The following is a 27,629-nucleotide window of genomic DNA, read 5'->3' as shown; positions in this document are numbered from 1 at the left end:
AGAGAAGACTCGTTGGGATCTCATCAATGCCTACAAATACCTGGAGCCAGGATTTAAAGAAGACAGAGCCCGGCTTTTCTCAGTGGTGCCCACTGAGAGGACCAGAGGCAATGGACACAAGCTGAAACACAAGAGAATTCATCTGACTGTCAGAAGATACTTTTTTTACTGACTGAGCAGTGCAGAAGCTGCCCAGAGAGATGGTAGAAAGGTCTTCCTCCTTGCAGATATTCAAAAGTGTTTGGACATGGTCCTGGGTATACAATTAGCTGTAGGTGGCCCTGCCTGAGCAGTTGGGTTTGACCACATGACCTCCAGACATCCCTTTCAACATCAACCATTCCATGATTTTGCACAAATAAAATCTTAGGAAAAAAACGGGGTCTTAGTGATGACTTTCAGTATGTTTTTTAGATCAAACTGAATGCAAATATGTCTAGCATTTAGGGCATATAATTCCTCAGCAGGACTACTAAGAAAAATTGAGTTCTGTAGTTAAGGACAACATAAAAAATGAAAATACATGAGAAGTTAACTGCTGAGTACAAGTGCAACTCCTGGAGAAGACAGGACAGCAGTAGTCACCTTTAAGACAGTAGTCCTGTCTGGTTCATCCAAGGGGAATTTTGTCAGATGATGATCAAGTGCAGTTTACTGTTAAATTGAGCCTAGGAAGGGATGGCTTTACTAAGGAATTTACTGTTTTGTGAAATTTTCCTTCTTAATGTCTTGCTGTGTTTTACGTAGGCCTGTCATAGTCTTAAGGGAGTTATTGTGGTTGGAGTATTACAAATATCATTGGTTGTATTCATAGCTCTCAGTTACATTACAATTCTTCCATTATGCTGTCTTTTACTTTGCAAAGCTTCTATTGATTATATGACCAGCCAGTCTGTGTCTACAGAGTACCCAGTAATTACAACAGGCCACTGTGCATGATTTATTAGTATACAGAAACGATTGTGCAGCATTTTAGCTTAAGTAGCCTCAGGCATCTTGCTGAAGAACTGTCTTTACTGCGCTTTGTTGTTTTGACACGCATGACTCAGTGGGCTTTTTCTCCTTCAGAACAACTACTGGAATTCATGCATCAGTTGCCTGCTTTTGCCAACATGACAATGTCAGTGAGGAGAGAACTCTGTGCTGTAATGGTGTTTGCAGTTGTGGAGAGAGCAGGAACTATTGTATTAAACGATGGGGAAGAGGTCGGTAGAAGTTGCTTTTGACTGTCCTATTATACCAAACATCCTGGATTCTGCAGGGTTAAGGTCCCCTTTTGTTGCCTTAAAAAAAAGTAAGATTAACACTGAGCAGGTAAATTAAGCCTCTTTTTGTCCTGGATTAGTTTTAAAGCTTTTGTTTAAGCATAAATTAAGCCTCTTTTTGTCCTGGATTAGTTTGAAAGCTTTTGTTTAAGCACTCAAACAACATTTCTTATGCAATAACAGCATACAAAAATACTCCTTATAATGTAAAAAATGCTTCCTGCCTATGGAGCTGATCTGGGGAGTTTATTATTTCAGTGTTCAAGTGGTGTTTTAGAGCTTTTATTTTTTTACAGTCTTATATAAACTCTTAAACTGAAGATCCCAACTTTCTCAAACTTGAAATAGCTGCACATTTAAGATGAGCTAGCTTATAAATGTTGTTAATAGGTACTAAGTAATAACTTTTCCTTTGGAAAAGTGGTGAGGGTTGTATGTACGTAGTATGATATTACAATGTTAAGTGGTTCAGTCTTCATGTATCCTGTGACATTTGATTTGTAGCTGGATTCCTGGTCAGTCATTTTGAATGGCTCTGTGGAAGTGACATACCCTGATGGAAGAACAGAGATACTCTGCATGGGGAACAGTTTTGGTGTTTCCCCTACCATGGAAAAGGAATATATGAAAGGAGTGATGAGAACCAAAGTGGATGACTGCCAGGTAGAGTGTCATGCTATAATATGTGCAAAATCACATACATATATAGGCATAAGGCAACTCGATATCCAGATGCAGTTTTATTTTAAACTGCGTATACATAAAATCTCCAGTATGTAACCCTGTACAATAACTGGAAGTATGGCATCTGAATACCCAGCCTGGGAAACTGAATTCTCTTCATCTGGATAAGGATCATTGTGGATGAAGAGGTTAGTCACATGCATACATACATCTTCAGTCATAAAAAACACTGTTGTTTCCTATCAGTTAAATACCTAAGTTCATATAAAAAGATAGTTCACTCTTGCTCAAAAAAAGAGACAAAGGTATAAAATTTTAACAAGTTATAGAAGTCAATTCATAGAGTGTACAGTATTTTCTTTTTCTAAGTTGTAGTGGGTGCTTTTAATTATATCTGCACAGTCCAGGTGCTAGGAATAGTCTTTATTTATTTTTGCACTTTTTCTTGGTTGAACAGATGATCATAGAAAATATTTTTCTGCTCTATGCTTTAATCCAGAAGTAATTTGCTTCTGTGTGCCTGCACTTATGTAATTGAATAAATGTCAGTTTTCCTGATGATTGATGTTACTAGTTATTGCTATGAAAACCAAAAATATTTACAATAGCAATAGGTACAATAAATAGAATCTAGGTTTTCCCTTCATCTCTTTAACCCCTCTAGATACCACACAAAATCTTGCATTGAATAAGAAATACCAGCTAGGATACTGAGCTTCATTCCAGCAGTGGGGAGGTCAAGGCAGCAAAAATGGCTAATAATGTTAAATCATTCCGCTATGATGAATTTTGGTCTCTTCTAAGTGGAAGATTGCAGTGGAAGTACTGTGATTGTGTATTCATCTGCTTACTAGAGCTGAACTGCTGGAAAGACAAATTTGGTTCACTGAAACTACTTTATCTTGTCTATTAATAGAGTACTTGCATCTTAAGTCTAAATGCTTTTTGGAAGATTTTACCTTTTAATACTGGTGCGTGATGATTCTTTCCAGTTTGTTTGTATAGCCCAGCAAGATTATTGCCGCATCCTCAATCAAGTGGAGAAGAACATGCAGAAGGTAGAAGAGGAAGGGGAGATTGTGATGGTGAAGGAGCACAGGGAGCTTGATCGCACTGGAACAAGAAAAGGTCACATTGTCATCAAGGTAAAAGCAAAAGAGGGAGTGTCTTGTGAAAGTCTGTGTTCTAGAAACTTGGCAGGTTAGGTTCAGGATCAGTTGATATATATATATATTTAAAAATATATATGTTTGAAAATAGTTAATATTTCTAGGTTTTAGAATTATGCACGTTGATAAATATATGATTTCTATAGAAATTAATTACATAATTTTTTTACATTTCTTATTACAGTGGTTAAGCTGTTACATTTACTTATCAGTCAGTGTATGCCAGTATTCTTTCTAGTGTAATACATCTTCAGTACAGTACAAGAAAACAAATTTGCATTTGTTGAAAATCTGCTTTAATAACTAAGATTTTTATTCTTTTTTTTTTTTTTTTAATAGGGAACAGCTGAAAGGTTAACAATGCATTTGGTGGAAGAGCACTCTGTGGTAGACCCAACATTTATAGAAGACTTCCTGTTGACATATCGGACCTTTCTTTCCAGCCCAATGGAAGTGGGCAAAAAGTTGTTGGAGTGGTTCAATGACCCCAGCCTCAGGGATAAGGTTGAAACCCCTTGGTTACCATTTGCATTGAAATATAAGCTATTCAGAATAAAATGTGTTGGAGAGAATTACTGAACTGAGTAAGACACAAATAGCTGGTGATATTTTAATAGGAGAACATACAGATAAAACTACGAAAATACTTTTTTCTTACTTTATCGTAATGTATGTAAGTCTTAATGTGCTCAGGCAAAGTAAATTAGCCATTATATACCTTGCTGTGTTTTTACAACCTAACTTAGCTGTTTGCAAGTAAAGGGAAAGCTTTTTTCCAATAATCAGTGTTTTTAGGTAATATAATTAAATATAATTCTATCCCTTTTTGTCATCAAATTTGATCATCTAACTAAGTTTTGTATTTTCCATGTATAGTACCAGTTGACACAGCTTGGCAAACATTTTATGACTTTTTGTAAAAAGAGACTAGAAAATATAGCCATTTTTAAGAATGTGTTAAGCCTTACAGAGCGTTAAGAAAATCCCAAACACAACCAAGCAATCAAATATCCTTTTCCCTAAACAGAACTGCCATGATGGAAGAATAAGGCCTCGTATATCCAGTTTTGGCACACTGTCTGTTGAGGCTGTACTGGGCTTTATTTTTGCACTGTAAATGCTTTATTTTCATTCATATACAACTTTCTCATATGTAAAAGAAACCTAGTAAAAATTTCCAGATACTTTTTGCAAATTTGAAATAAATAGATATATGTCGATAGGCTAAAAAAATTTTCAACTTTTATTTAAATCTGAGTATTTCTTCCAGAAGTGCTGGTATATCTACGCCTCAGAGGAAGGCTCTTACATTTGGCAGAGAGGATGGGCTTTGCAACTAATACTGTTTAGCTGGACTTGTTACATATTCAGAGCTGCAATACTGTAGTTCATCTTTAACTTACTCTTGTTGTCCTCCAATGGATAATCCCCTCAGCCTCTGTAAAACCATGAGTCAGCACAGTTGCTGGTATCAAGTCTGAAAACAGAGCAGCTCTTTGTTCTGCTGTCTCAATAACCAACCCTTTCTGACATCCAGTAGCAGTGACAGAAAGGCAAGAGTCAGAGAGCAGCTTGGGACAAGTGCAGATAAGCAAATGGGGAGCAAGGAATCTTGAAGATTTTTGCTGGTTTGTGTTAGGGGCTGATAGGCAGTGAGGAGAGAGAAAAGGATGGGTGAAACTGACTGAGAATGATCAGTACTCAGTAATCAGTCTGGGACATTTGAGACACAACCTTACTGATGATTTTGCCCAGCACCAGGGTCCTTTACAGCTGTAATCTTATTCTGATGCTGTTCCTGCTTGTCACATAGTAGCATTCCTCTGTAAGTCACCATTAAAGTCTTTCCAGTACAGTGTCATTTGGATTTACCTTAGTAAGTTCCAACTTTGAAAGCAGCATTGATGTTGAAGCCATCACTGCAGTGATTTAAAATATATTACATAGTATGACTTGCAACTTCCCAGCCATTTTTAGAAATGAGCCTAAATCTGGATCTTCCAGAGTCATCCACATTAATGAAAAATGCCACAGATGTTTAACAGAAGGAAGTTCATCTTCAATTTCAGAGGTGGAAAAATCTCAAGTATGTCAGAAATGCTACCCTTAGCCTACATGCCTGTGGCTGGGAACTGCAGTGCGTAGTGCTCTGCAGTTGCCTCCTGTTAAAGATCTGAACTCTCGAGAGTGCTTGGTTGGTTTGGTCAACAAATTTGATATTTCATCTGAATTCACTTGCGTTTCTGGGGTAAAAGGCGAACTACTTGGAAATTCTATATGAGGGTGGCAGGGTTCGGGTTTGAATGCCTGGTGTCAGACCTTTAGCATTAGAGTATGCAGAGGTTTAGATTTTGCGCAGATGCAAAGAACAGACAGGGGTTAGCTTTAGCTGATTAAAATTTGCATGAGATTTTGTTCTTAAGCTCATTTTTTAAATGTTTAGAGGTTTTCCCCTGCTAACTTGCTTTCCCAGCATAACAGAAGAAACACAGCTGTATTTTTAGAGATAACTTTGAGTAGCACAACTGCTTTAGATTCATTTTAAAAATAGCTTGAATCAGTATTAATTCAAGATATAAAAATTCGTATTTTGTCAGGACAAGTGCTGCTGATGTTCCAGGTCAAATTGCATACAAAGCTAAAATTTTATGGTGGAAGCATGTAGTTTTTAAAAATGCAGCTCTCATTTTTGTGACTTTACCTTCAATAGGATTAATTGTTAGTATTCCCTCAGGGTTTTTTCCTAACAAACTGTAAAATACCAGCTAACATCCTTCTGAACTTGGTAATCAGTTGCTTGGGGAGTAGTAGGGGTGGACAGAAGGGAAGAGTACTAAACTGAAAGATTGATTCTAAGGAAAAGAATTGGATTTACTCATTGTTAAAACTTCTTTTTTGCTTCTCACCATAGCTGCTTTTCCCTACTTCAAGGCATACAGTAGCTCTTTTATACAGCTAAATGCTTAAAAAAGTTAACAGAGGCTTATCTAAAGATTTGTGAGATTCAGGAACTAATACAAAGCAGTATTGGAAGCTTTATGATCATGTGCTTGAAGAATTAAGCAGATTTGGAAATGTACATGAACAGGAAATTGTTGTAATAAGTCAGAAATTGATCTAACTCGTGGCCTTGTACCTGTGTGTTCTGTTCCGTAGTCAATCAGATTTGATACAGCTAGTGCTAATTTTCTAACTCACAGTATTCATTATGAAATACAACATACAATTGCTTATACAAGTGAAAGCAAATTTAATACTTAATTCATTCTGTCCTCGATTGCATATTAGTAAAGTTAAGGTTGGGGGGGGAGGGTGTATGTATATGTAAAAATATTTAGGATTCCAATAGAAATTTACAGTGGCTTTAAGGAGCAGTATTTAAAAAAAAAAGCCAAAAAAAAACCCAAACACCTTGACACTAGTGCTGTTCGTGGTTATTCCTAGAAAATATTTATGTTCTTGATTTATTTCCAGGTTACACGGGTAGTATTGTTGTGGGTGAACAATCACTTCAATGATTTTGAAGGAGATCCTGCTATGACTCGATTTCTGGAAGAATTTGAGAACAATTTGGAGAGGGAGGTAAGTGAGGGTTTTTTTCCTGACAATGTGGGATGGCAGGGAGTAGCCAGGCTGTATAACTCAATCTGCTTTTCTCTTGTAGAAAATGGGTGGACATTTGAGGCTGTTAAATATTGCTTGTGCTGCTAAAGCTAAACGAAGATTGATAACCTTAACAAAGCCATCTCGAGAAGCCCCTTTGCCTTTTATCTTGCTGGGAGGGTCAGAAAAGGGATTTGGAATCTTTGTTGACAGTGTAGATTTTGGTAGCAAAGCTACAGAAGCAGGCTTGAAACGTGGAGACCAGGTATGTAGTTTCTTCACTAAATTAAAAGTAACATTACCTGTATTTTTAGATACTGGAAGTGAATGGTCAAAACTTTGAAAACATTCAGCTGTCGAAAGCCATGGAAATCCTTAGAAATAACACTCATCTGTCTATCACTGTGAAAACCAATTTATTTGGTAAGATTGTGTGCACTTCTTGTTCTGATTTCTGTTCAAATTTGGATGGAGTCTTTCACTAAATTAAAAGTAACATTACCTGTATTTTTAGATACTGGAAGTGAATGGTCAAAACTTTGAAAACATTCAGCTGTCGAAAGCCATGGAAATCCTTAGAAATAACACTCATCTGTCTATCACTGTGAAAACCAATTTATTTGGTAAGATTGTGTGCACTTCTTGTTCTGATTTCTGTTCAAATTTGGATGGAGTCTTAAATTATTATTTTTTATAGTTTAAAATAGTTTTGTTCGAGACACTTTTGTACTGGGGAGAATAGAAGAAAGAAGCTTGCAGGTCCTAAACTACCTTAGTTCATAATTGCAGAGAAAAAAAAAATTATAAGTAGAGTCTGATATGAAGTGACCTAACTCTCACAAGTGCATGTTTCTGGAGTAAGAGGGACTATTGTGACCATTTAGCTCAAATTTATAAAACATGCTTGTACATGGAACAGTCCTTTCCCTAGAAAGGAAGCCTCTTTTGGAATTTCAGCTTATCAGGGATCTTAATGTGTCTGCTGAATTTGCTCATAGTTTTTCAGTCTATGCCTACGAGTGCCACAAGAGTAATAAAAACTTTCTTGCCAGAGAGCTGGAAACAATCTCGCCACTCTGATTCTATTCTCTTCTTTTTTTCCTCTAAGAAGTACTAAAGCAGTCATGGAGGAGCCTTTAAGGAGGTCAGGTCCTCAGCATCATAACAAATTAATAGTTTGTGGGTTTTCTTTTATTTTTACCACAGAATACTTGGATTATTTATGTAATTTAGTGATTTGTTCTCCAAGTATCCAAGTAGCAGGATCAGGTTCTTCATTGCAAATAAGTAGAGCAGAATATTACCACAGGATGTCACTTCACTAACTGATGATTAAATATGCTTAGGCTATATCTGAAAGTCATTTGTCAAATCCTTTTCCTGGGAATTTTTTTTTTTTTCCAGTAAAGATTCTGATATTTCAGTTGTCTTTAATGATTAAGGCATACCTTAATATATCTGTAGACACTTGTGTAGCCATGTTTGTTTCTCTATGTGTAAGTTCTGTGTTAGCATCCTTCACACACTAGGTTTTTGAATCTTATGTTGCTTTTGTTGCTTTAGTATATTTAAGATATTAAGATAAAAGACAGTTTCTTCAGAAGTTGCTTTTTTCTAAATTTTAACCTTGTTGCTCCATTGCAAATACTGAAATCATATCACAGTAGAGTCTCAGAACAATTAACTTTCTGTGTATTACAAGTATTCCTTATCAACAAATCCCAAAAGGAGAGTTTCTTCTTCTTTTAACAGCAACCTGTATTTAATTTATCTCTCCAGCCCCCAGCTCCCATTTGACAGCAGAGTTATTGGCTCAGATTATTCTCCTCCACTTTTCTTTGTTTGTCTTATTTGAAGCTTTTGAATTCTCTTGGTTATTTGTTGTTTGCCTCTAGAGATAAGTAGGAATATTAAGAACAAAATTAATAAATACATAATAGCAAAACCTAGCCCATAATACTCATCCTTAGCAGATTGCACTTGCTCCCCACTTCTACAGTTCCTTGGTTTTAATTACCAGTTTTCATTTATTGTTACAAATCATCAGATGATTTTTCCGTTTATCTATGGAGACTTGATTTCCAGATGAGTGTTGTGTGACTTACTTAAATATACCATCACTTCTTTGAAGCTAAAAGTTTCAGTAGAAGAAATACTTCACAAATTCGCCAGGTATTTCTGCTTCAGAAATGCCTTTTTGCTAGGAAGCTGAGGGGAGCCTGAGGGGTTTTTTGGTATATTTGGCAAAAGGACACAACAGCCCTGCAAACATCCAGGGTGTCTCTGTAGTCTCATGCTTTCTTATATTTTCCTTATGACAGGTGCAGTTTCCCCTCTGATTTCTGGTTTTTTTTTTTAGATCCTGTTGCTAATAACTTCTTTTGTTGCTAGTTACCTGTTTAAGGCCTCCTTTGCAGTTGTTAGCTTTCCTATCTCATTTTTATCTAGTGTGCTCTTCTTATGCCTGCTACTATTCTTCAGAAGCCTATGTCATTAGCTTGAAAAGTCAGTCCTTCTGTTGACACCATCCATGCAACCATGTGATCATTTAGTGTATTTCTATTCTGGGCTGGACCGATTTATTGATATACTGATTCATACTACAGAAAGTGAATGTACTTTTAAAAATTTAAATGTTTTTTTAAGTCTTACATCTAAATTAATTTAATACTTGAATTGACAGAATATCCTTATTGGGTTTTTTGTAATGTTCAATATTGAACTGGTCTACGCTGCAGAGCTTTCTTTCACATTTTTGTTCTTTTTCTTTCGTCCCTTTTCCTGTATTGTGTAGTTTTTAAAGAACTCTTAACAAGGTTGTCAGAGGAAAAAAGAAATGGAGCTCCCCACCTGCCTAAAATTGGTGATATTAAAAAAGCAAGTCGTTATTCCATCCCAGACCTTGCTGTTGATGTGGAGCAGGTAATAGGATTAGAAAAAGTAACTAAGAAAAGTAAGGCCAACACAGTTGGGGGAAGAAATAAATTAAAGAAGATACTTGACAAGACTCGAATCAGTATTCTGCCTCAGAAACCATACAAGTGAGTTTTCTGTTTCCTTTTAAATATGTGCTTTGTGTTAAATTTTAATAATTTCATATGATACTTGTAATTTGTCATGATGCTTTTTAATTTATTAATGCAAACCATGCTTACATATTAAAGAAATACATAAAATACTAGTCTGAATATTTGAATTATCATAGACAACTAATAATGCAGCTCTGACATGAATATGGACATATTTTATTTCTTGTAAAGTGATGACACAAATACTTGTTAATATAATTTACTGTTTTCTTTTAAGGGGACTATTAACTGGAAGCATCCCAGGCAATTAATTAATAACTCTGCAAGCAGGTTTACTTACAAATGGTTAATAGGAGAAATAATTTCAATTTATCCACATTCTGGTGGTTTGTCAGAATTTTTGCATACTGCCGTAAGGGAGACTGAAGTTTAAATTTTAACTTGGATTCTTTGATAGATTTGAGTATTTCTTTTATAATGAAAGCTAAATATGGTATCTTATACCTTTATTCTACAAACACATTTTAGAAATAAAGTTATGATAAGGATTGTTGGAAATAATAGAAGAATGAGTTTTATATGATTTTATGGGAATCTGGTTCTTGGCCAAGGCAGATGGCGTCAATGGGAAAAATTAATTGTAGAGGGTAGTTGATGTATAATCCGTGTTTTCTTTTTCATGTCCCATTGAGGAAGAAATCTATATTATGTAAATTCTCTAAAAAGACACTTGTGCTGAAAATCTAGGATGTTTCCCTGGTATTACTTTAAAAAAAAAAGAAAGTTTGCTTAACTAATGTTAGGTAATGTTAGGTATTCCCAACTAAAGCAAGACTGTTCTGAAATATTATAAATAGAATGCTAGTAATGTAAGTTTAAATGAACATAAATGATTATATCCAAGTAATGGATATTTCTTAAATTGACAGAGATACCTTTCAGTAGAGGAGAATCTGTAAATCCTCCTTTTATGTTGTTTGTCTTTAGAACGTTTTTTATTTCACTGGTCTTGTATGTTTGTGCCTCTGATGAGCCATGCATACTGTTAGGTATGATGTTTTTGCTTTATTCACTATTGTGCACAGCTTTGGCATCAAATTTTCTTGTTGGTTTTATTTTTTTTCTCTTTGATTTCCTTCATTTTTGCACTTTTTCTATGCAGGGACCTCTTTGGGTAAGACTCAGAAAAACAGTACACTTGACCTATTTTCTTCTCCTTTCGCTAGCTTTACTTCATGTGTTATATATAGCAATTTGTCTGCAAAGCCTGTTGACATTCAGTTGTTTGTGTCTGCATGGTTTTTGCATAGAGACGTGTAGCTGTATGTAGACTGTCCTGTTTATGCTATTTTCTATCTCATTCTTCCTAATAATTAATGGTATTGCATATATTAAGGGATTTCAGCTATTCTCGTGTTTTTAAATACCAAAAATCAAGAGGGATAAAAAAGCAGATTTACTCATTAATTAAAGTAGGTATTTAAAAACTTCATCTCAGAAGCTAGCTGGCTCATTGAACTGTCTACCTTGTTTTGAATGTGAATACTGCAGGTCTCCAGTGCCTTCAGATACCAGTACCCAAATAAAACCAATCTTTAAACTAGAATTAAGTCACTCTTAGATGGAGCTTGTCTCTTTGAGAGACACTAAATCAGTATCATATGAATCAGTTTGAGCAGGACATAATGCCTTCCTTCAGTGTTACCTTTTAGTCAAATAATGTCAAGTAACTTCCTGACCTGAGCAAACAGCACTATTTCCCCTGCATCTACTGGGAGATCTTCTCTCTGCCAGCTATGAGGCATTTCTTGAAGTGTGCTTCTGGTTACAGCCTCCACTTGAGCTCTCTTCATTCTTTACTCTTCTAATCCAGAGTGGTTTTGCGTGCTATAGGCTCAGTTGCTCCAAATAAGGATTAAACACAACCCCCAGCTCCAACTCCAGCAAAGTTCTGCCTGGTCTATAATGCCCCATCCCAGACAAAGAAGCAGCCCCCCTCTCTCCTCTCTATTTGCAGCCCTGCAGTGGGATGCACAGTATATTGCATTTTGAAGGAATAAGCATTCAGACAGCTCTGCCCCTCCATTATCTCTTCTACCCTTTTCCAGAAAAGTTATTTCTTAGTTAATGCTATCTCCCTGCATGGTAAATTCATGCAGAAAGGAATAGAAATGCCTTTCCTTTTAAACCACAACCTCCTGTCACCAGTATAATAAAATATTTTACCTAACAGCTGGGGCAGTTGATCATTATGGGACCTGGAGTTTTCTAGTGTTGCTATTTGTATCTGAAATTTTTGGGGTTAATTTCTTGTTTGCATAAGTTATAACTTGCTCAGATTCTGATTTAAGTTTTTAAAATAGTGTGAAGTGAGTATAAGGTAAATACTTTCCAATTTAGTATAAGAATACTCAGAATCAAGAAGAACTTCAGAAACATTACTTTTTTTTAAACTAGCATTTGTCAGTTGATCCACTTTACTGAAGCTGCCTTGGTAATGATACACAGGATAGATATAAGGTTATATAAAACTGACAGTGAGAGGAATACATAATGCAAATGAAACTATTAATATAAGGGGGAGGGTCACATTGTCTTAGTTTGATTTTAATTTAGAGAAAATTCTGGTGTTGGTGCATTTATGAAATATACAATAAAGTTGATTAGAGCCACCAGAAAGCATTTTAAGGTTCAGGGGCTTTGGGAGGTTTTGTTTACTTAGGGGTTTTTTTGCATGTGGAGTTGTTCCTACTTGAAAGACAAGATGTCAGTTCCTGGGAATGCTTATAGTTGTAGTGAAGACTTATTTGCTTGTGGCTTAGAATAAAAGTGCTGGGTGCTGAGCTGATCATCACTGCTTATCACAGTATTTTGTGCTTTATGTGGAAGTACAAAAATACAGTGTTCAGATTCAATTTAACTTCTGATTGAGAGAGAATCCAAGAACCTTTTCTCGGTGGACTTGAGTGTTTATCACACCCATGGCTTGGAGTGTACACTTTGCAATTGTCAAAAAATAATGAGCCTAGCAGCTCCTCAGAGCTTAGCAGTGAACATGAGGATCTTCTGGCAGTGTGAGTAGGCAGATCTCATCACTTTGGACATTCAGGTGCTACTGGCAAAGCAAGACAGCAAGCACTGTTGTCTGGAGAATTTTAACTTCTAAGTAGTGATTACTGTACTAACAATTGGAAATGTGAAAATGTAGTGATATAGTTCCTGCATCTCTCTAGTATAGCCCAAGTTCTGGATGTCTGTAAGTCCTGACTTATTTCTTTCTGGACACAGTGACATTGGAATTGGCCAGTCTCAGGATGACAGCATTGTGGGACTGAGGCAAACAAAGCACATTCCTCCTGCTTTACCTGTCAGCGGAACCCTGTCATCCAGTAATCCTGATCTACTGCAGTCACATCACCGCATCTTAGACTTCAATACTACTCCAGGTAAAGATCTGTTTCTGTTGCCCTTGACCTTATAATTTCCTTTCATTGATCTTTTTCGTTTTCTTCTGGACTTCCAGAGTCTGGAGATGCGTGTGAGTTTTTATTAACTATGCTGTAACCCCCTGATTAACCAGATACTAATGCATTAGGATTTATTGCATTTGCTTCAATATGCTTTACCCAAATGTATTAGATGTTTATTTTTCAAGTATGTTGTATACAGAGTGCCTCTTACTGATTGAATACTCTTGTCGATAAAACTTAGGTTGTTTGGTATTTTGTAATTTGCCCTGATAGATCAGTCTTTGCAAGACTGCAGTATTTTCAAATAGCACAGTAGATCATTAGCTTACAGTAAAGCAATAGGGCACTGGACTGGGACACAGGACCTGCGTTTCAATCTTTTTCTGAACAGACTTACATGATCTTGTACCACATCTGTAAGGGACAAAGTTTCAAAGTGCCCTGTTGACCACCCTGCCCTACAGCTGTATACTGTATTTTTTGTATATAAAGTGATTTAAAATCCCATTTGGAAATAGATTAAAAATGGACACATTTAGCAGACAGAAACAAAGCATGGGGGAAAGTGAGGGAGAAAAAAGGGGGAGAATATGAGAAACTTGAGAGCTTTATCTTATGAGAAGGGTTTAGGTGGAGATCCTGGTGGGGTTGGAATTTGGGCTCTTACCTGACTGCAGGAAGGTTCTTAGTGGGAAAACTCAGTTAAGTATCTGTCGTGGTTCAAGCCCAGCCGGCAACTTGGAACCACGCAGCCGCTCGCTCACTCCCCCCCTTTTCCTTCCTCCCCCCGCTCCCGGAGGGATGGGGAGGAGAATCGAAGGAATGTAACTCCCACGAGTTGAGATAACAGCTCTCCAGTAACTAAGGTATAATACAAACCACTACTGCTACCAATAATAATGATAAGAGGAATAACAAGGGAAAAGGACACAACCGCTCACCACCCGCCGACCGATACCCAGCCCGACCCGAGCAGCGATCTGGGCCTTCCGGGTAACTCTCCCCAGTTTCTATACTGGGCATGACGTGCTGTGGTATGGAATACCCCTTTGGCCAGTTTGGGTCAGGTGTCCTGTCTCTGCTTCCTCCTGGCTTTCCCTCCTCTCTGGCAAAGCATGAGACTGAGAAAGTCCTTGGTCAGAGTAAACATTACTTAGCAACAACTAAAAACATCGGTGTTATCAGCATTGTTCCCAGACTGAAAGTCAAAACCACAGCACTGCACCAGCTACTAAGAAGGAGAAAAAAATGACTGCTGTAGCTGAACCCAGGACAGTATCCAAATCTTTGCTGTTAAAATGTAGCTGCTGGAGGAGGATATGGAGGATATGGTGGTGGTAGCTGTACAGATACTGGGTTATTTTAGTCTAATCTTTACAGTATTTCTCAAAAGTAGAACTGAAAATTTATTGCCCTCCTAAGCCTGAGGGATTTCAAACCCTCCTAAAGTGACAGTGCTTAAACATCAGCCTACATACTTGCCAAGTTGGTGCAATCATCATACTTGAAACTGTGATAGTGAGCATCACCTCAGGTTTTTTTGGGCTAGAGAAGACTACAAGAAGGTGATGTTTGATTTTTGTACTAGCACCGAAGGTTGATCCCAAGAGAGTGAAGATTGAAGATTGTTTGGGTTTTTTTTTTCCTATTTTGTCTAACCTAGTGTCCATATTCTTTATCAATAAGCCTAACATCTCACCATCGCTGTAGCTATTAATGGGTGAAGATTCTTTTCTCCAGCTTGCCATTTACCTAGACCAGACAGTTCTAGGTAATTAATGTACCCCTAATGCTGAGTACAGTATTACAGCTAATTTCCAGAGCTGTGGGCATCACTGTCTTCCACAGCGTGAATGAACTCTATTAATTGAGAAGGAAACCCATTACAGGTCTGAAGATACTTCAGTCACAGACAGAGTTTGGAGAAATTTAATAAATGAATTATATTATACTGTTTGCTTTGAGGAAAGGAGATAAATAATGATGTAATGCTGTTGCTCCAGTGTTAATAGCTGCTTTTACATTGTATTTATAGAAAATGTATTAAGTAACTGATGCTTTATCATTTATTAAAAAAAAAAGTTTGGTTTTTTTTTTTTTTTGTTTGCTTAAAATTAGCCCAAATGTCCACACACTGAATATTTTTGAAGTAATTCACAAGTATATTTTTTCCGTAAAGAGGGGAAAGTGGGAGTAAAATAAAAAACATATACCTTAAAGTGCCTTAGGGATGGTTGCATTGTAGATAGAAGAGTGGAATTATACCTTTGTATACTTTAAGACTTGGAAAAATATTAAAGCCTTCAGTTTTAATTTCTTTTATTACTTCGGTCTAAATTAAAGATGGAGGCAGCTTGCAAGAGATTGAATGCACTGGAGAAGAAAGAGAGAAGTGGTGTAACAGCTGTCCTTTGAGGCTTTGGGGAATATCCCTCAGGACAGAAAATACAACTTAGTATTTTGGAAGGGTAGTTTTTGAGAAGAAAATGAAAACAGCTTGAAATATGCAAAAAGTCATTTTAATTTCTTTTCTGATTTGCTCAGGCTTTTTCAAATATACTTTTTAAGGTTTATTTTTAAATGCTCAAATAGTCAATAGCACTTTGATTTCTCTTGTGCTGTCTTTGCTATTCGGTTGGAAGTCAAAATAATAGAGTAATGATGAGCTGCCTGTCACTGTTACTTTTCTGGGGTTTTTTTCCCCCACACAAGCTTTCTGAGGGACTAGATGCTTATGATACAGCATTACATTCTTCAGCCTGCCACTCCAGTTTCCTCCTTTGAAAAGTAGTGAAGGGGGGTGATTACAATTCTCAAGTGCTGTTTTATTTTAAAATTATTGTGCTAAATTACTTGCTACCACTGCTATAGCTGTAATCATTTCAGTTGCGAGCAGACTTCTCTGTATTCTCTATAATGCTTTTGCTCCCAGCTCTGGTAGGTATGCAGCCTGAGAAATTGGTTGGTAAAATACAGTGCAAAGATAATACTTTTCTATTTGCTGTTCTCTGCATTTCTTCATACTGACTTCAGTGATCCAGCAGAGCAGGTTATTTTCTCCTTACACACAACAGTTGTTTTTGGGAGCGTTAAGCAAGTTCCCACCTTGGTATTGTTTACAGTAGCTTCCCACCTTCATAGCATTTCTTTGAGTGGCTAGTATTTTGGTACAGCAAGAGGCAGTAAGAGACCCATGGAGAGTGGTTTCTCTGGTTTTTATTAACATCTCTGAAAGGCTGTGTCTTTGGTGTCTGCCTTCCTCAAGATGTCAAAGAATGTAGAAATTATTTCAGGTGCTGCTTTGAATCCCTCTTCAACTAATTGCTGAAGGAAGACGGGTCAATATAAAGTTGGTGATAAAAGGCAAAATTGGCTTGCTAGTTATAAGCTATATGTACATTTAACTCAAAAACTTACAAAAAACCTAAAAACTGGCCTCTATTGATACCCGTTATCTGTAACTGATGATGTAATCATCAGTGTAATTCTAATGTGTTTCAGTAATTGTGATTCTGCAAAAATACTACTGTAAGCTTAAAAGTTATGGGTGTAGTTTTGTGAAAGGTGTAAACTAATGTATTTAAACCTGAACAGCCTTTGTGACATGTAAATCAATTCCTATCAGAGATTTATTTTAATGCTTTCCAAATTATTATTTTGAAGACATGCAGCAGCAGTGGGAAGATGTTAATTTTTCTTCTTTTGTCACAAGATTTCTGTTTCTGAATAGATTTTCTGTATTAACTTGAATACATGTTGTGCACAGTCAGGTCTTGTAAAAAAAAAAACCTGTGGTTGTATCAAAGGGCATGTTTTCATCTGACAATTGTTTTTTCAGTATTTTTTTAATAATAATCATTGTTTGGCTGCAGATTCAGAAGGCTTTCTGTTACTCTCTATTTTCTTGTCTGTATGACCTTTATCATCTAAAAAAAAAAAAAAAAAGTTTTTTTTTTTCAAAATATGTTCATTAAAGAAAGAATAATGACCAGATGTCATGCCACACAAAACTAGAAAAGGTTATTTGTAACAGAGGGAAGAAGTTAAATTAATTGAAAGTATTTGTCAGTTGAAAATACCTTATAATAAAAAATCCAGTGGTGGATAGCTGTACAATTTAAGCTCTATTTATTTATTTTTAAGTAATATAGTGATAACAATCAAACTTCAGTTGATTAGTGTGTCTTGATTTCCATACATTAATGGAAATATCAAAATATATGTGGATTTTTTAATTTCCTTATAAGGAAATAAAGGCTTATGGAAATACCAAATCCAACATTTGGAGTTAGGCTGTTAATTTTCCAGTTTCCTAAAAGCAGCTGCTTTGTAGGTATTCACTAAATTTTTTTTGTCATCAGGCACTTGGAGAAATAAAGAGCAAGTTTTCAGTCTGTTTCTTATGTTTAAATCAAAATAATGAGTATAAAGGATAGAATATTTTTGATGATTAAATACTTGCATGCAGTAATACTATTGAAGTTTGTGTATACATGCATGCTGGCCATTATACATGCATCTTTCTAGCTACTTATATGTACATGTCTTCCATTTGTGTGTGGCACAATGGTTGAGTGTCAGAATTAGGCAAATGAATATTTTCTTTAAAACACCTTTAGGAAGATTGACGCTCTCATCACCTAATTTGCTTGAAGTTCTTACATGTCAGTCTATAGGGTAGTGTCCTTGATTTTCCTCAAACTTAAATGGAATTTACCAGGACTCAACATGTGTGAAAATCGGAGTACTCATATGAGTTTTTTCTGTCCAAACTTTGTAAACATTAACATATTTTTGTTTTGCTTCATCAATAGCCTAATTTCTTTTCCTGCTTGTTAATAGAACTAGTCTTTAATTAAAAAAACCCAAACCATCAAAAAAGCTGTTTTATAAGGAGAGATGTGAAACAGTGTAAAACAGTGATACCAAAGTAAAAACTGATAGCGCTAGTAGTAAGACTTAATTAGACTCAGTGTAACTGATATCGTTGCTTGTTCTTGTAACAATATTTTTTGGATGTAATTTTTTTCCCAGACTTACCAGATCAAGTTCTGAGGGTTTTCAAGGCAGATCAGCAAAGTCGCTACATCATGATCAGTAAAGACACAACAGCAAAAGAAGTGGTCATCCAGGCTATCAGGGAATTTGCTCTCACTGCAACCCCTGATGCATACTCACTATGCGAAGTTTCTGTCACACCTGAGGGTGTAATCAAGCAAAGGAGGCTTCCAGATCAGTTATCGAAGCTTGCTGACAGGATACAGCTGAGTGGCAGGTAAGACTGAAGACCGTGAGCTCAAAATAATGATGCCAGTTTATTAAGTCAAAATTACATTAGTAGAAATGTTATTTAATTATTAACATTGTGTCTTTACAAGAAATTGCTCTTTATGCAAGTACTTATTAATATCTAAGCACCGTAAAATGCAAATTTATTCTATGATTCCAACTTTCACTAGTATTTGAGTATATCATATCTAGCATCTTTTTGAATTTTGTTTTTACAGGTATTACCTGAAGAACAACATGGAAACAGAAACCCTTTGTTCAGATGAAGATGCTCAAGAGTTACTAAGGGAAAGTCAAATTTCCCTACTACAGCTCAGTACTGTTGAGGTGGCTACCCAACTGTCCATGAGAAACTTTGAGCTATTCCGTAATATTGAACCCACGGAATACATAGATGACTTGTTTAAACTAAAATCAAAAACAGGTTGCACTAATCTAAAAAAGTTTGAAGAGGTGATAAATCAAGAAACATTCTGGGTAGCTTCTGAGATTCTAAGAGAAACTAACCAGCTGAAAAGGATGAAGATCATTAAGCATTTCGTCAAGATAGCACTACACTGCAGAGAATGCAAGAACTTCAACTCGATGTTTGCCATAATTAGGTATAACCCCTTAATAACTTTAATTCTGAGTGAAAAGCAAAGTCTTATGTCAGTCTAAAAAAAATGTATTTAACAGAGTAAACCAATTAATACTGCTGACATCAACATTTGGCAATCCAGTAAGGAGGGAATTTACCAGTAATCTGAACTTGACATTAAAAGGTTTGCTGAAATATTATTTGGAATGCTACTGTTATATATTTACTGCTGAAGACACTGAAGCAAGAGTCGTTGGTGAATGTGGCATTAGAGAAACTACTGCACTTATTTAAAAACAAAGATCAAAAGAAACAGCAGTTATACGAAGAAAAACTCTGACATTGTCATGAGCGAGTGGGTTAATTTCCCAATGACAGCGCATTATTTTATACATTGTTCCCAGTATCTTGAATTCATTGAGCCACGATATGTTGGCGTTGTTTTTCTCTGTATCAACAGTTTCTTGGATGGAACTCTGCTAATAGCAGACTATGATGCCATATAATAAGCTGTAAATAAAGGTCTTTTAATAAGAATAAAAAAAGTACTGACAATTTCGGACAGAAAACCTTTCTTAGGTTTGGAAAGAAAAGGAGGATAATGTGTGTTTATACACATCTTTTAAAACACTCACATTCCCTTTAGAAGTCTTCTAAATTAGGCAGAAAGAACTTAACAGAAAACCCAAATACCACCCCAAAACACACTCCTAAATATTGTCTTTTATGAAAAAGCTTGAGTATGTTGCATTAAAATGTCAATTTTATCACTGTCTCTGGTAAAAGCCCTTGTCATAATCAATCAGTAGATTGAATGTGATATTCTTTTCTGAAGATCGCTAGTTTTGATCCGTTCAGTCAAACATTGCAAGTTCCAAACTCAAGGAACCATGCTGATAATCAGTTGGCCTCTCTGAGACGTAAAAATCTCAGGATTTAGCTCTGTTGTTTCATAAATAAAAGCAGCCTGCCTTCTAGGAAAACTTTGACGTGAAGGTAAGATTCTACATACCAAATTTTCCCATAGATAGGAATGAATAGCCAGACAGGCAATGCCATGAAAGGTGGTGGTGGTGAAGTTTATACCAGCCACAGCTTCAAAATAACCTCAAAAATATTGAATATGTTCTAACAATTTGATCTAGACACAACAAAGTCAGGTGGATTATTGCAGCAAGAAGGTGGATCACTCTGCTGTCACCACCTAAATATTATGTAGGTGGAAGATGTTTTTTCTTCGAGTCTGGTAATTTGGAAATAAGTGGTGATCCTGAGGTTCTCCTAGATTATGATTTCGTTATCAATTTCAGTCACTACTCCAAAGCAATAAAAGTACATGCTCTCTATAGTTACTTATCGATGCAGATATCTCCAGTTCTGATAGCTTTTATAAAAGTAATCTTCATTGTTCCATAATACACGCTGGTGAAAGGCAGTTTTCACTTTCTGTTCCTTAATTGACATTGTTGTCCTACACCATTCTGGCTATACGAATTTCTCCCATACAAAACTTAACGTGTTATTTTGTGTGATTTTTTTTTTTTTTCTTTCAATTGTTGAACTTTTTTGCATTGTTTGTTTGCTTCAAGTGGCCTGAATTTGGCACCGGTTGCAAGGCTCCGAACTACTTGGGAAAAGCTTCCAAGCAAGTATGAAAAACTGTTTCAAGATCTGCAGGACTTGTTTGATCCATCTAGGAATATGGCAAAATATCGTAATGTCCTTAACAGCCAAAATCTACAGCCCCCCATTATCCCTTTGTTTCCTGTTATCAAAAAGGACCTTACATTCCTTCATGAAGGTAAAAGCAGATGTCATCTTTTATGAGCTAACTAACTAGCTTTGCTACCTGATAACTGATGTTGTCAATTGTTGATTGCAGGAAATGATTCAAAAGTGGAGGGCTTGGTCAATTTTGAGAAGCTGAGAATGATTGCGAAGGAGATACGCCATGTTGGTCGTATGGCGTCTGTGAACATGGATCCTGCTTTAATGTTTAGAACAAGGTAAGTGGGTTGTATTAAACAGAGCTGTTCCCAGCTGAGAGAAGACTAGGTATCAATGAGAGATGTTTTTCAAGTGTCCCTTGTTGTACTGGAGCAGTACGAGTTGTTTTGTTTCTTGTCAAGAATTTACTGAAATTATGTGGTGTTCTAAAACTGGAGGAATCATTACATTTTGTGTTTATCAATGTATATTAAAATGTTTTATATTATTCCTTAGCTGCCAGTTACTACATAAAAATGAGATTCTATTGGTGGGAAGGAGGGGGGAGATACTGTCTGGAATGCTACATATTGGTCTGTTTGAAATGTTAACATTGATGTGTGCCAGCCATAACGCTTTAGTAGAAGTGGGAATGTATCTGAAACAGTGTCAGCTAGTAGTGTTAGAAAACGTGGAGTGAATGCTTTTTGGCTTCACATTAGGCCAGCTTATTGCATACTCTTTTTCTTAATTTGAGCTGGAAGAGTTTGTAATGCTGACTGTATGCCTGAATCAAGGCTCTTTTTAATGTCTGTGGGCTTCCAGAACTGCTCATCCTGAGGTCTGGTCTTTTTCTTTCTGAGCTTGTGATCTTTCTCTGTCTCTTCTTAAACCCATGCTTTACTCTTCCTGGCTCTCACTTGCAGGAAGAAGAAATGGAGGAGTTTGGGGTAAGTGGTTGGAGACCATGTGCACAGACATTCATTCTTCCCTTATCATTTGCATTGTTTCGTACTTGCTACCTAATTTTCTGGTGCTTCGACATTTTTTTCTTAACCCTTTTTTACTGACAATACATTTTCATTCAGGAGTGCTTTTGCTTTTGATGTTAAAACACAAACATTGTAAATTATAAATGGTTGTAGAGAGGAGTGGGGTGTTCTCCTCCCGCACCTCCAGCTTAAATTGCCAAAGGAAGTGACTTTTGGTAAAAGAGAAATTATAAAATGGCAAGGTTTCAACAGCTGACAATTGCTGTTAACTTTCTTATGTCCTATAAGCAACTGTCACAACCAAATACAAAAGCTAAAACTTACAGTATCTGCTAAACTAACTTATTTTCATGTTACAATTCAGCCATCATTTTTACTCTTAACAATTCAGGAACAATGCATAGCTTTCATATAGACACGCATACATTGAAATGTGCATGACATTTGTTTCATCATGAACTAGCTGATCATTTTATTTAACAAAAAGCTGTCTTCAATCTAGCAAGTTACAAGGAAGTTCTATTCTGTAAAACGTGGCTGCATATTTTGTATACAGTCTGATTTTAAAAGTATTTAGAGAGTTTTCAAAATGCCTTCTGTATATGTATTGAAATTCAAACCTCAGCTATAGTCTTCTGTCAGCATTGCCTTACTGCATGAGCTTTTTCGAGTGCTCCAACCTTCTCAGTAGCTGGCTTACATGAGAGACGTAGCTTGAATGCTTTTGTAGATGTGTGAAGTGGCATTGCCTAGTTGGAGCAGAATAGGTTAAAATATTTGTATAATTAAAATAGTGCCTGTAACCAAGTAAAACGATTTCCTGACCCTCATCTTTCTGTCTGTTGTAGCTGTTTGACTTACTGGAATGAGGCATGTAAGCTTTGACTGTAGACTGACATTCATGCAATCTTTTGCATGTTTCATGCTTACCAAGTGATACTGTGTTGGACTAAGTCATACTTTTCCCCTCTTTTCTCTCCCTCCTGCCCCAATTCAATCCAGATCTCTCAGCCAGGGCAGTACAAATGCAGCTGTGCTGGATGTTGCGCAAACGGGGGGTCATAAAAAGCGGGTCCGTCGCAGCTCCTTCCTTAATGCTAAAAAACTGTATGAGGATGCTCAGATGGCCCGGAAAGTAAAGCAGTATCTCTCAAACTTGGATCTGGAAATGGATGAAGAGAGCCTCCAGACACTGTCTCTGCAGTGCGAGCCAGCCACCAACACATGTGAGCATTGTCACTTCTTATGGATTCTTCTCTAAGGAAGTAATTGGGAACAGTAACTAGACAATGAGGTGGAAAATGATGTGTCTAGTCATTTCGAAGTACCAAACATCTATGAATACTAAGGAAATCATCTCACAGATTAATGATACAGAGGCGTAGCATCTACATAGGAGATAAAGCTTTCAGATGATGTCATGACGAAATGCAAAAGGGTTCTTTAGATTTTCCTTACAGAGGGTATGGAGGACCCATACAGTTTTGATGTACCCAGGCTATTGGTATGAATAGAGTTGGTCATCCAGAGTATCTTGGCCTTGAGAGGGAACAGGGGATTTCTTTATGTCCGGGTGTTTCAGAGACACTTGAAAGGCTGTACCTGGCTGCAGCAGAGAGGTACCTTATGCTCGATATTGGTTTCATTTTGATTTGAGGGAATGCTGTATCTTATGCCATTCCCTTCCTTCAGGTTAGCAAAAAATAGTAATTATTGTCCTTCTGATAGCCCAGTATAACTTCTGGTCATGTTTTGGTGACTGTAACAATAGTCATTTATGAGAGTTTTATTCCGAGAGAGTTAAATATATTTGATAACGTATATATTTTAAATGGATTTAAATCTCACCCTCTTACCCTCTTCATCTTTTCTCTGTAAAGCTATCCTACTGCATTAATTGTACAATTTAAGCACCTTTCAATTATTAATTGGAGGGATTCACGCTGCTCAGATTAAAACTTCCACAATATTTTAACTGCTGTTCATTCTGCGCTTTCTCCCATTTCTTGTGAAGTGCCGAAGAATACAGGAGACAAGCGATCTGGAAAATCTGAAACATCACCAGTGGCTCCCCGGGCAGGCATCCAGCAGAAAGTGCAACAACAGCAGCAACATAAAGTAAACCAAGCATTGCAGGTCCCTGCTGTATCTCTCTATCCCTCCCGCAAGAAAGTGCCAGTCAAAGACCTCCCACCATTTGGTAAGTGGAACAATGAAGCATTTGGTTTAATACTCTGTAGTTTGTTTGCTTATGTCAGGGAGACATTTTTAATCAAATAAGATTCAAACGTTTATTTGGGGTAGTTTTATAAGCAGGTTATGCCACTTCATGCAGTGCGTATGCTTTATTCTTTTCTCTGAAAATGGAAAGAAAGAAGTTAAGGAAAGCACCCTGTCAATTTAATCAGTCTAAGTATTTAACCATTACTAGCAGCTGGAAAGAATGAATGTTTCCGACTGCCCACCCTGGGATCTTGGCTTAACTTTTCCAAAGGGATAGTGAATTGGAGCTTCTGAGTGGTCCATTTGAGATGCCTCAGAAGTTTCAGTGTTTACTTCAGAAGTTGAACATTTAATGTGAAATTCAGGCTTGCTCAAACTGGTAGGCCTGAAGATTCATGTTGAGAATTGTCCCTTTGGCTTCTGTTCCCTAGTGCTTTTTTTTATTGTTGTTGTTCAGTCATTGCTACCTGTATGTCGCTCAAAGATACTGGAGTATAGGAATTTCTTCTAATCTGATTTCCAAGTCTCTGTCTCAGCATGTGTACATAATATATATGCATTATGGAAGAACTTCTTACATATCACTTGGGGAATGGTAATGTTCCCAATAAGTATGAGTAGCATAAGTGGCCCTTCCTATTGCATTGTGGTAATTTCAGAAAAGCTTAATTCCGGTTTTCCTTTTTATTAGTTTTACTTGAGCTCTGCTTAGGCTGTTAATGAAACATTAAAAGCAGCAAAATGAGCAAGAAACAATTCAATATTCGTCTAGTTCTTGTTGATTTTAACATTAGATTTTAATCTTAAAAGTTGACTTTGAACCTCCACAGACTGTGTTATTCCTCATGTTGGGAGTGTTTTGTAAAACTGTTATGTTATGTTGATGAAGCAGCTGTAAATTATTGATAGCAGGATTGTGATCCAGCAGATCTAAGATAAATTCTGTAGAATTGTTGAAAATAACCTCTACCACAAACACTGGCAAAACTGTCATGGAAGCTCCACTTTCACTTTAAAGACTGTCCCAGGGTGGGTTTTTGAGGGGAGGGGAAAAGAAAGATGGATAAATGTTGCCTGAGGAAAAACAATTCTTGATGCCCTAGATCTTTACATCATACGTCATCTTCAGGATGTTTTTACTCTTCAGTTTCCCAAAATAAGCTGGTGCAGAGATAGTTCTCAAAAATGAAAGGCAGAAGGGCAGCTGCAGGATGGCCTTGTTTTGTAAACCTGGTCTTATTCTTTCCAGCTTTCTTTGACCTTCTAGGCTACTCTGAATAGAAAAGAAACCAGAGAACAGTTTCAATTCTTGCTATATAAACCTCGACTAAACAGTGAGATTTGTGTGTGTCTATATTCAACATAATTTTAGTTCAAGTTTCTCAGTAAGCATGACTATACATATCCTTGTTTTATATAATTATATAGGCAGTATTCTGCATTGTATTTTCTGTGACAAAGTATTTCGGGGGCCAGAACGGAAGACCAGCTGCATTAATATGCAGCAGTATAAAATACTGTATTTTAAACAGGAGTAGGTTTAAACATCTTGCTTCATTTAATCTGGTGTCAGAAACTCACAAATATTCAGGAAAAAAAAAATTAGTTTTTTTTTTACAGTATGCTGTCTGCTCTATAAATGCATTGTGAAGCAGAAAGATGTATTTATGCTGGACTTCATATCTACCTACATTAATTCTATTTAAAGGCATTAACTCCCCACAAGCTTTAAAGAAAATTCTTTCATTATCTGAAGAAGGAAGTTTGGATCGTCACAAGAAACAATCTGAAGACACAGTCTCAAGTGCATCTTCACAGCTGTCTTCACCTCCCACTTCACCACAGAGCTCTCCAAGGAAAGGTATTAGCCATGCAATATTTCTATCCTGTTTCCTGTTGAAGCTCATAGACTTTGAAACTTCTGAGAGAGCATTTGGACACTCGAGATGAATTATTGCTGCCACTCCTATTTTTGTCACATAAGGTCAGCGACAGGGCAGGAAGTTTAGTGTGGAGTGGGATACATGAAAGGATACCTGGGAACCTGATTTCAGGGATGCCTGAAAGCCCTCTGGTTAACAAAAGCCGTGAAAGATAGCCTGATCTGGTACAGGATTTGATGCAGAAGGTCACTCTCACTGCAGCTGCTTCTGACAGAAATATTTCCATCATCATTTCCTGCCAATGGAATGATGGGCAGACTGAAAATCTTTGTACAGCACACTAGCCTATTAGAGGAATTACTTGCTGTGTCATGCATCTGGATGGGATGTGACCTATATAGGCAAGTTTAAGATATTCAGGAGTCAAATAACTAACACACAACATTATACTAGCAGCCTAATTATTCAAACACTGGATATTTGGGTATTTGACGAATAATATTCGTCACTGGAGCTTTTTTGATTGAGTTCGTTTGAAATGACTTTGTAGGTTTGGGTTTTTTTAATTGAATTTAGGACTTTAAAAGGTTTGGGTTTTTTGGGTTTTTTTTTTTTTGTTTTGTGGTTTTTGTTTGTTTGTTTTTTAAGCCTGTTTTTGCATTGTACACGTTCTGGTTATGAATAGACAAAACAGCAAATGGAGGCATTTTCCTGTAGTTTAAACATCAAGTCCCCTTGGAAGTATGATAGTCTAGTTGTGTTGCACATAGCTTCTTAGTTATTTTCTTTTCGGTATATAATAAAAGTTCAGTTTAATAGTTGCATGATATAATGTTATGGTAAAATACATATATTGAGATTGAGTTCTCATAATAGAAGTTCAGAATGCTAGAAATGAGTGTGTTGGAGTCTTTCCTGTAGCAATAACTGTCCCTAAACTGCTCAGGGATCATAAGGATTTGGAACTCGTGTATACTGCTTTTTATACTTTCATATCAAATGGATAGCTAAGCCCTTTTCTTAAGATGGTAGATGGCAGTGCTGATCAGTTGAGGCCTTATAGCTCCAGACTAAGGGACCTAACCAGTTCCTCTTCATCTCTTGGAAGTGAGAACAGTAACAAGAATAACAATTCACCAGTGGCCTCTGGAATAGGTGGGGCTTATGGAAACAAAAGGGGAAAAATTAAGTCCAATTGGATTAGCAGAGATCTGAAAATGGGAGAGATGAATATGGCAGGAAAGTACAAATACCTATGCAAAATCTCCATTGAAGTGGAGATTACTAAGATCAAATGAAGGAGGATGTCATGTAGAGAAGACTTAGATTATCATTTCCAGTCCTTGTAAGCTATCATCATGATTTCTCCCAAATACTACATGAGCAAATAGTGAATTTATACAAATATGGTAATGCCTGTACATTCCTTGAAAAAGGAATTGGGATTCTGCACTTACCTCATAGTGGGAAAAGTACTTAATTTTTTCAAAAAGAAAATAATAAACATGATCATAAATAAAAAAAACCCCAAACAAACAAATAAACCTTGATTTGATGGTGACATGAAGCTAATAGTATGTTCTTTCAGGCAAAAGTGACAGCATTAATTCCATGTTCTTAGCAAGTGAATTGAGATGGCTCAGTTGAAGTCATCTTGACACTTGTAGACTGAAAGCAGAAAATGAAAACTGCAGTTACTTGTGGAAGTATATTGTTTAAGGATCTTTAACTGATC

General features: G+C 36.6%; 1 protein-coding gene across 1 annotated transcript in view; it reads left to right on the top strand.

Moving 5' to 3' along the window:
* The window catches only part of RAPGEF2 (Rap guanine nucleotide exchange factor (GEF) 2), a 69,239-nt gene that overhangs the window by 32,335 nt on the left and 9,275 nt on the right, over positions 1-27,629 (top strand). Inside the window, exons 4-20 of the mRNA XM_010023850.1 lie at positions 1,069-1,205; positions 1,770-1,928; positions 2,942-3,094; positions 3,458-3,622; positions 6,593-6,700; positions 6,783-6,986; positions 7,036-7,144; positions 9,516-9,762; positions 13,039-13,196; positions 18,255-18,495; positions 18,728-19,111; positions 20,679-20,890; positions 20,972-21,095; positions 21,723-21,746; positions 22,791-23,014; positions 23,803-23,988; positions 25,720-25,872. Coding sequence (XP_010022152.1) covers positions 1,069-1,205; positions 1,770-1,928; positions 2,942-3,094; positions 3,458-3,622; positions 6,593-6,700; positions 6,783-6,986; positions 7,036-7,144; positions 9,516-9,762; positions 13,039-13,196; positions 18,255-18,495; positions 18,728-19,111; positions 20,679-20,890; positions 20,972-21,095; positions 21,723-21,746; positions 22,791-23,014; positions 23,803-23,988; positions 25,720-25,872 — 2,988 coding nt within the window. The remainder of the gene's footprint in view (positions 1-1,068; positions 1,206-1,769; positions 1,929-2,941; positions 3,095-3,457; positions 3,623-6,592; positions 6,701-6,782; positions 6,987-7,035; positions 7,145-9,515; positions 9,763-13,038; positions 13,197-18,254; positions 18,496-18,727; positions 19,112-20,678; positions 20,891-20,971; positions 21,096-21,722; positions 21,747-22,790; positions 23,015-23,802; positions 23,989-25,719; positions 25,873-27,629) is intronic.

This window comes from Nestor notabilis, unplaced genomic scaffold (assembly GCF_000696875.1).
Source record: "Nestor notabilis isolate BGI_N333 unplaced genomic scaffold, ASM69687v1 scaffold211, whole genome shotgun sequence".
In the NCBI taxonomy this organism is placed as follows: domain Eukaryota; kingdom Metazoa; phylum Chordata; class Aves; order Psittaciformes; family Psittacidae; genus Nestor; species Nestor notabilis.
The sequence above is the reverse complement of the archived record's forward strand: the minus strand, read 5'-3'. Positions and strand labels throughout refer to the sequence as shown.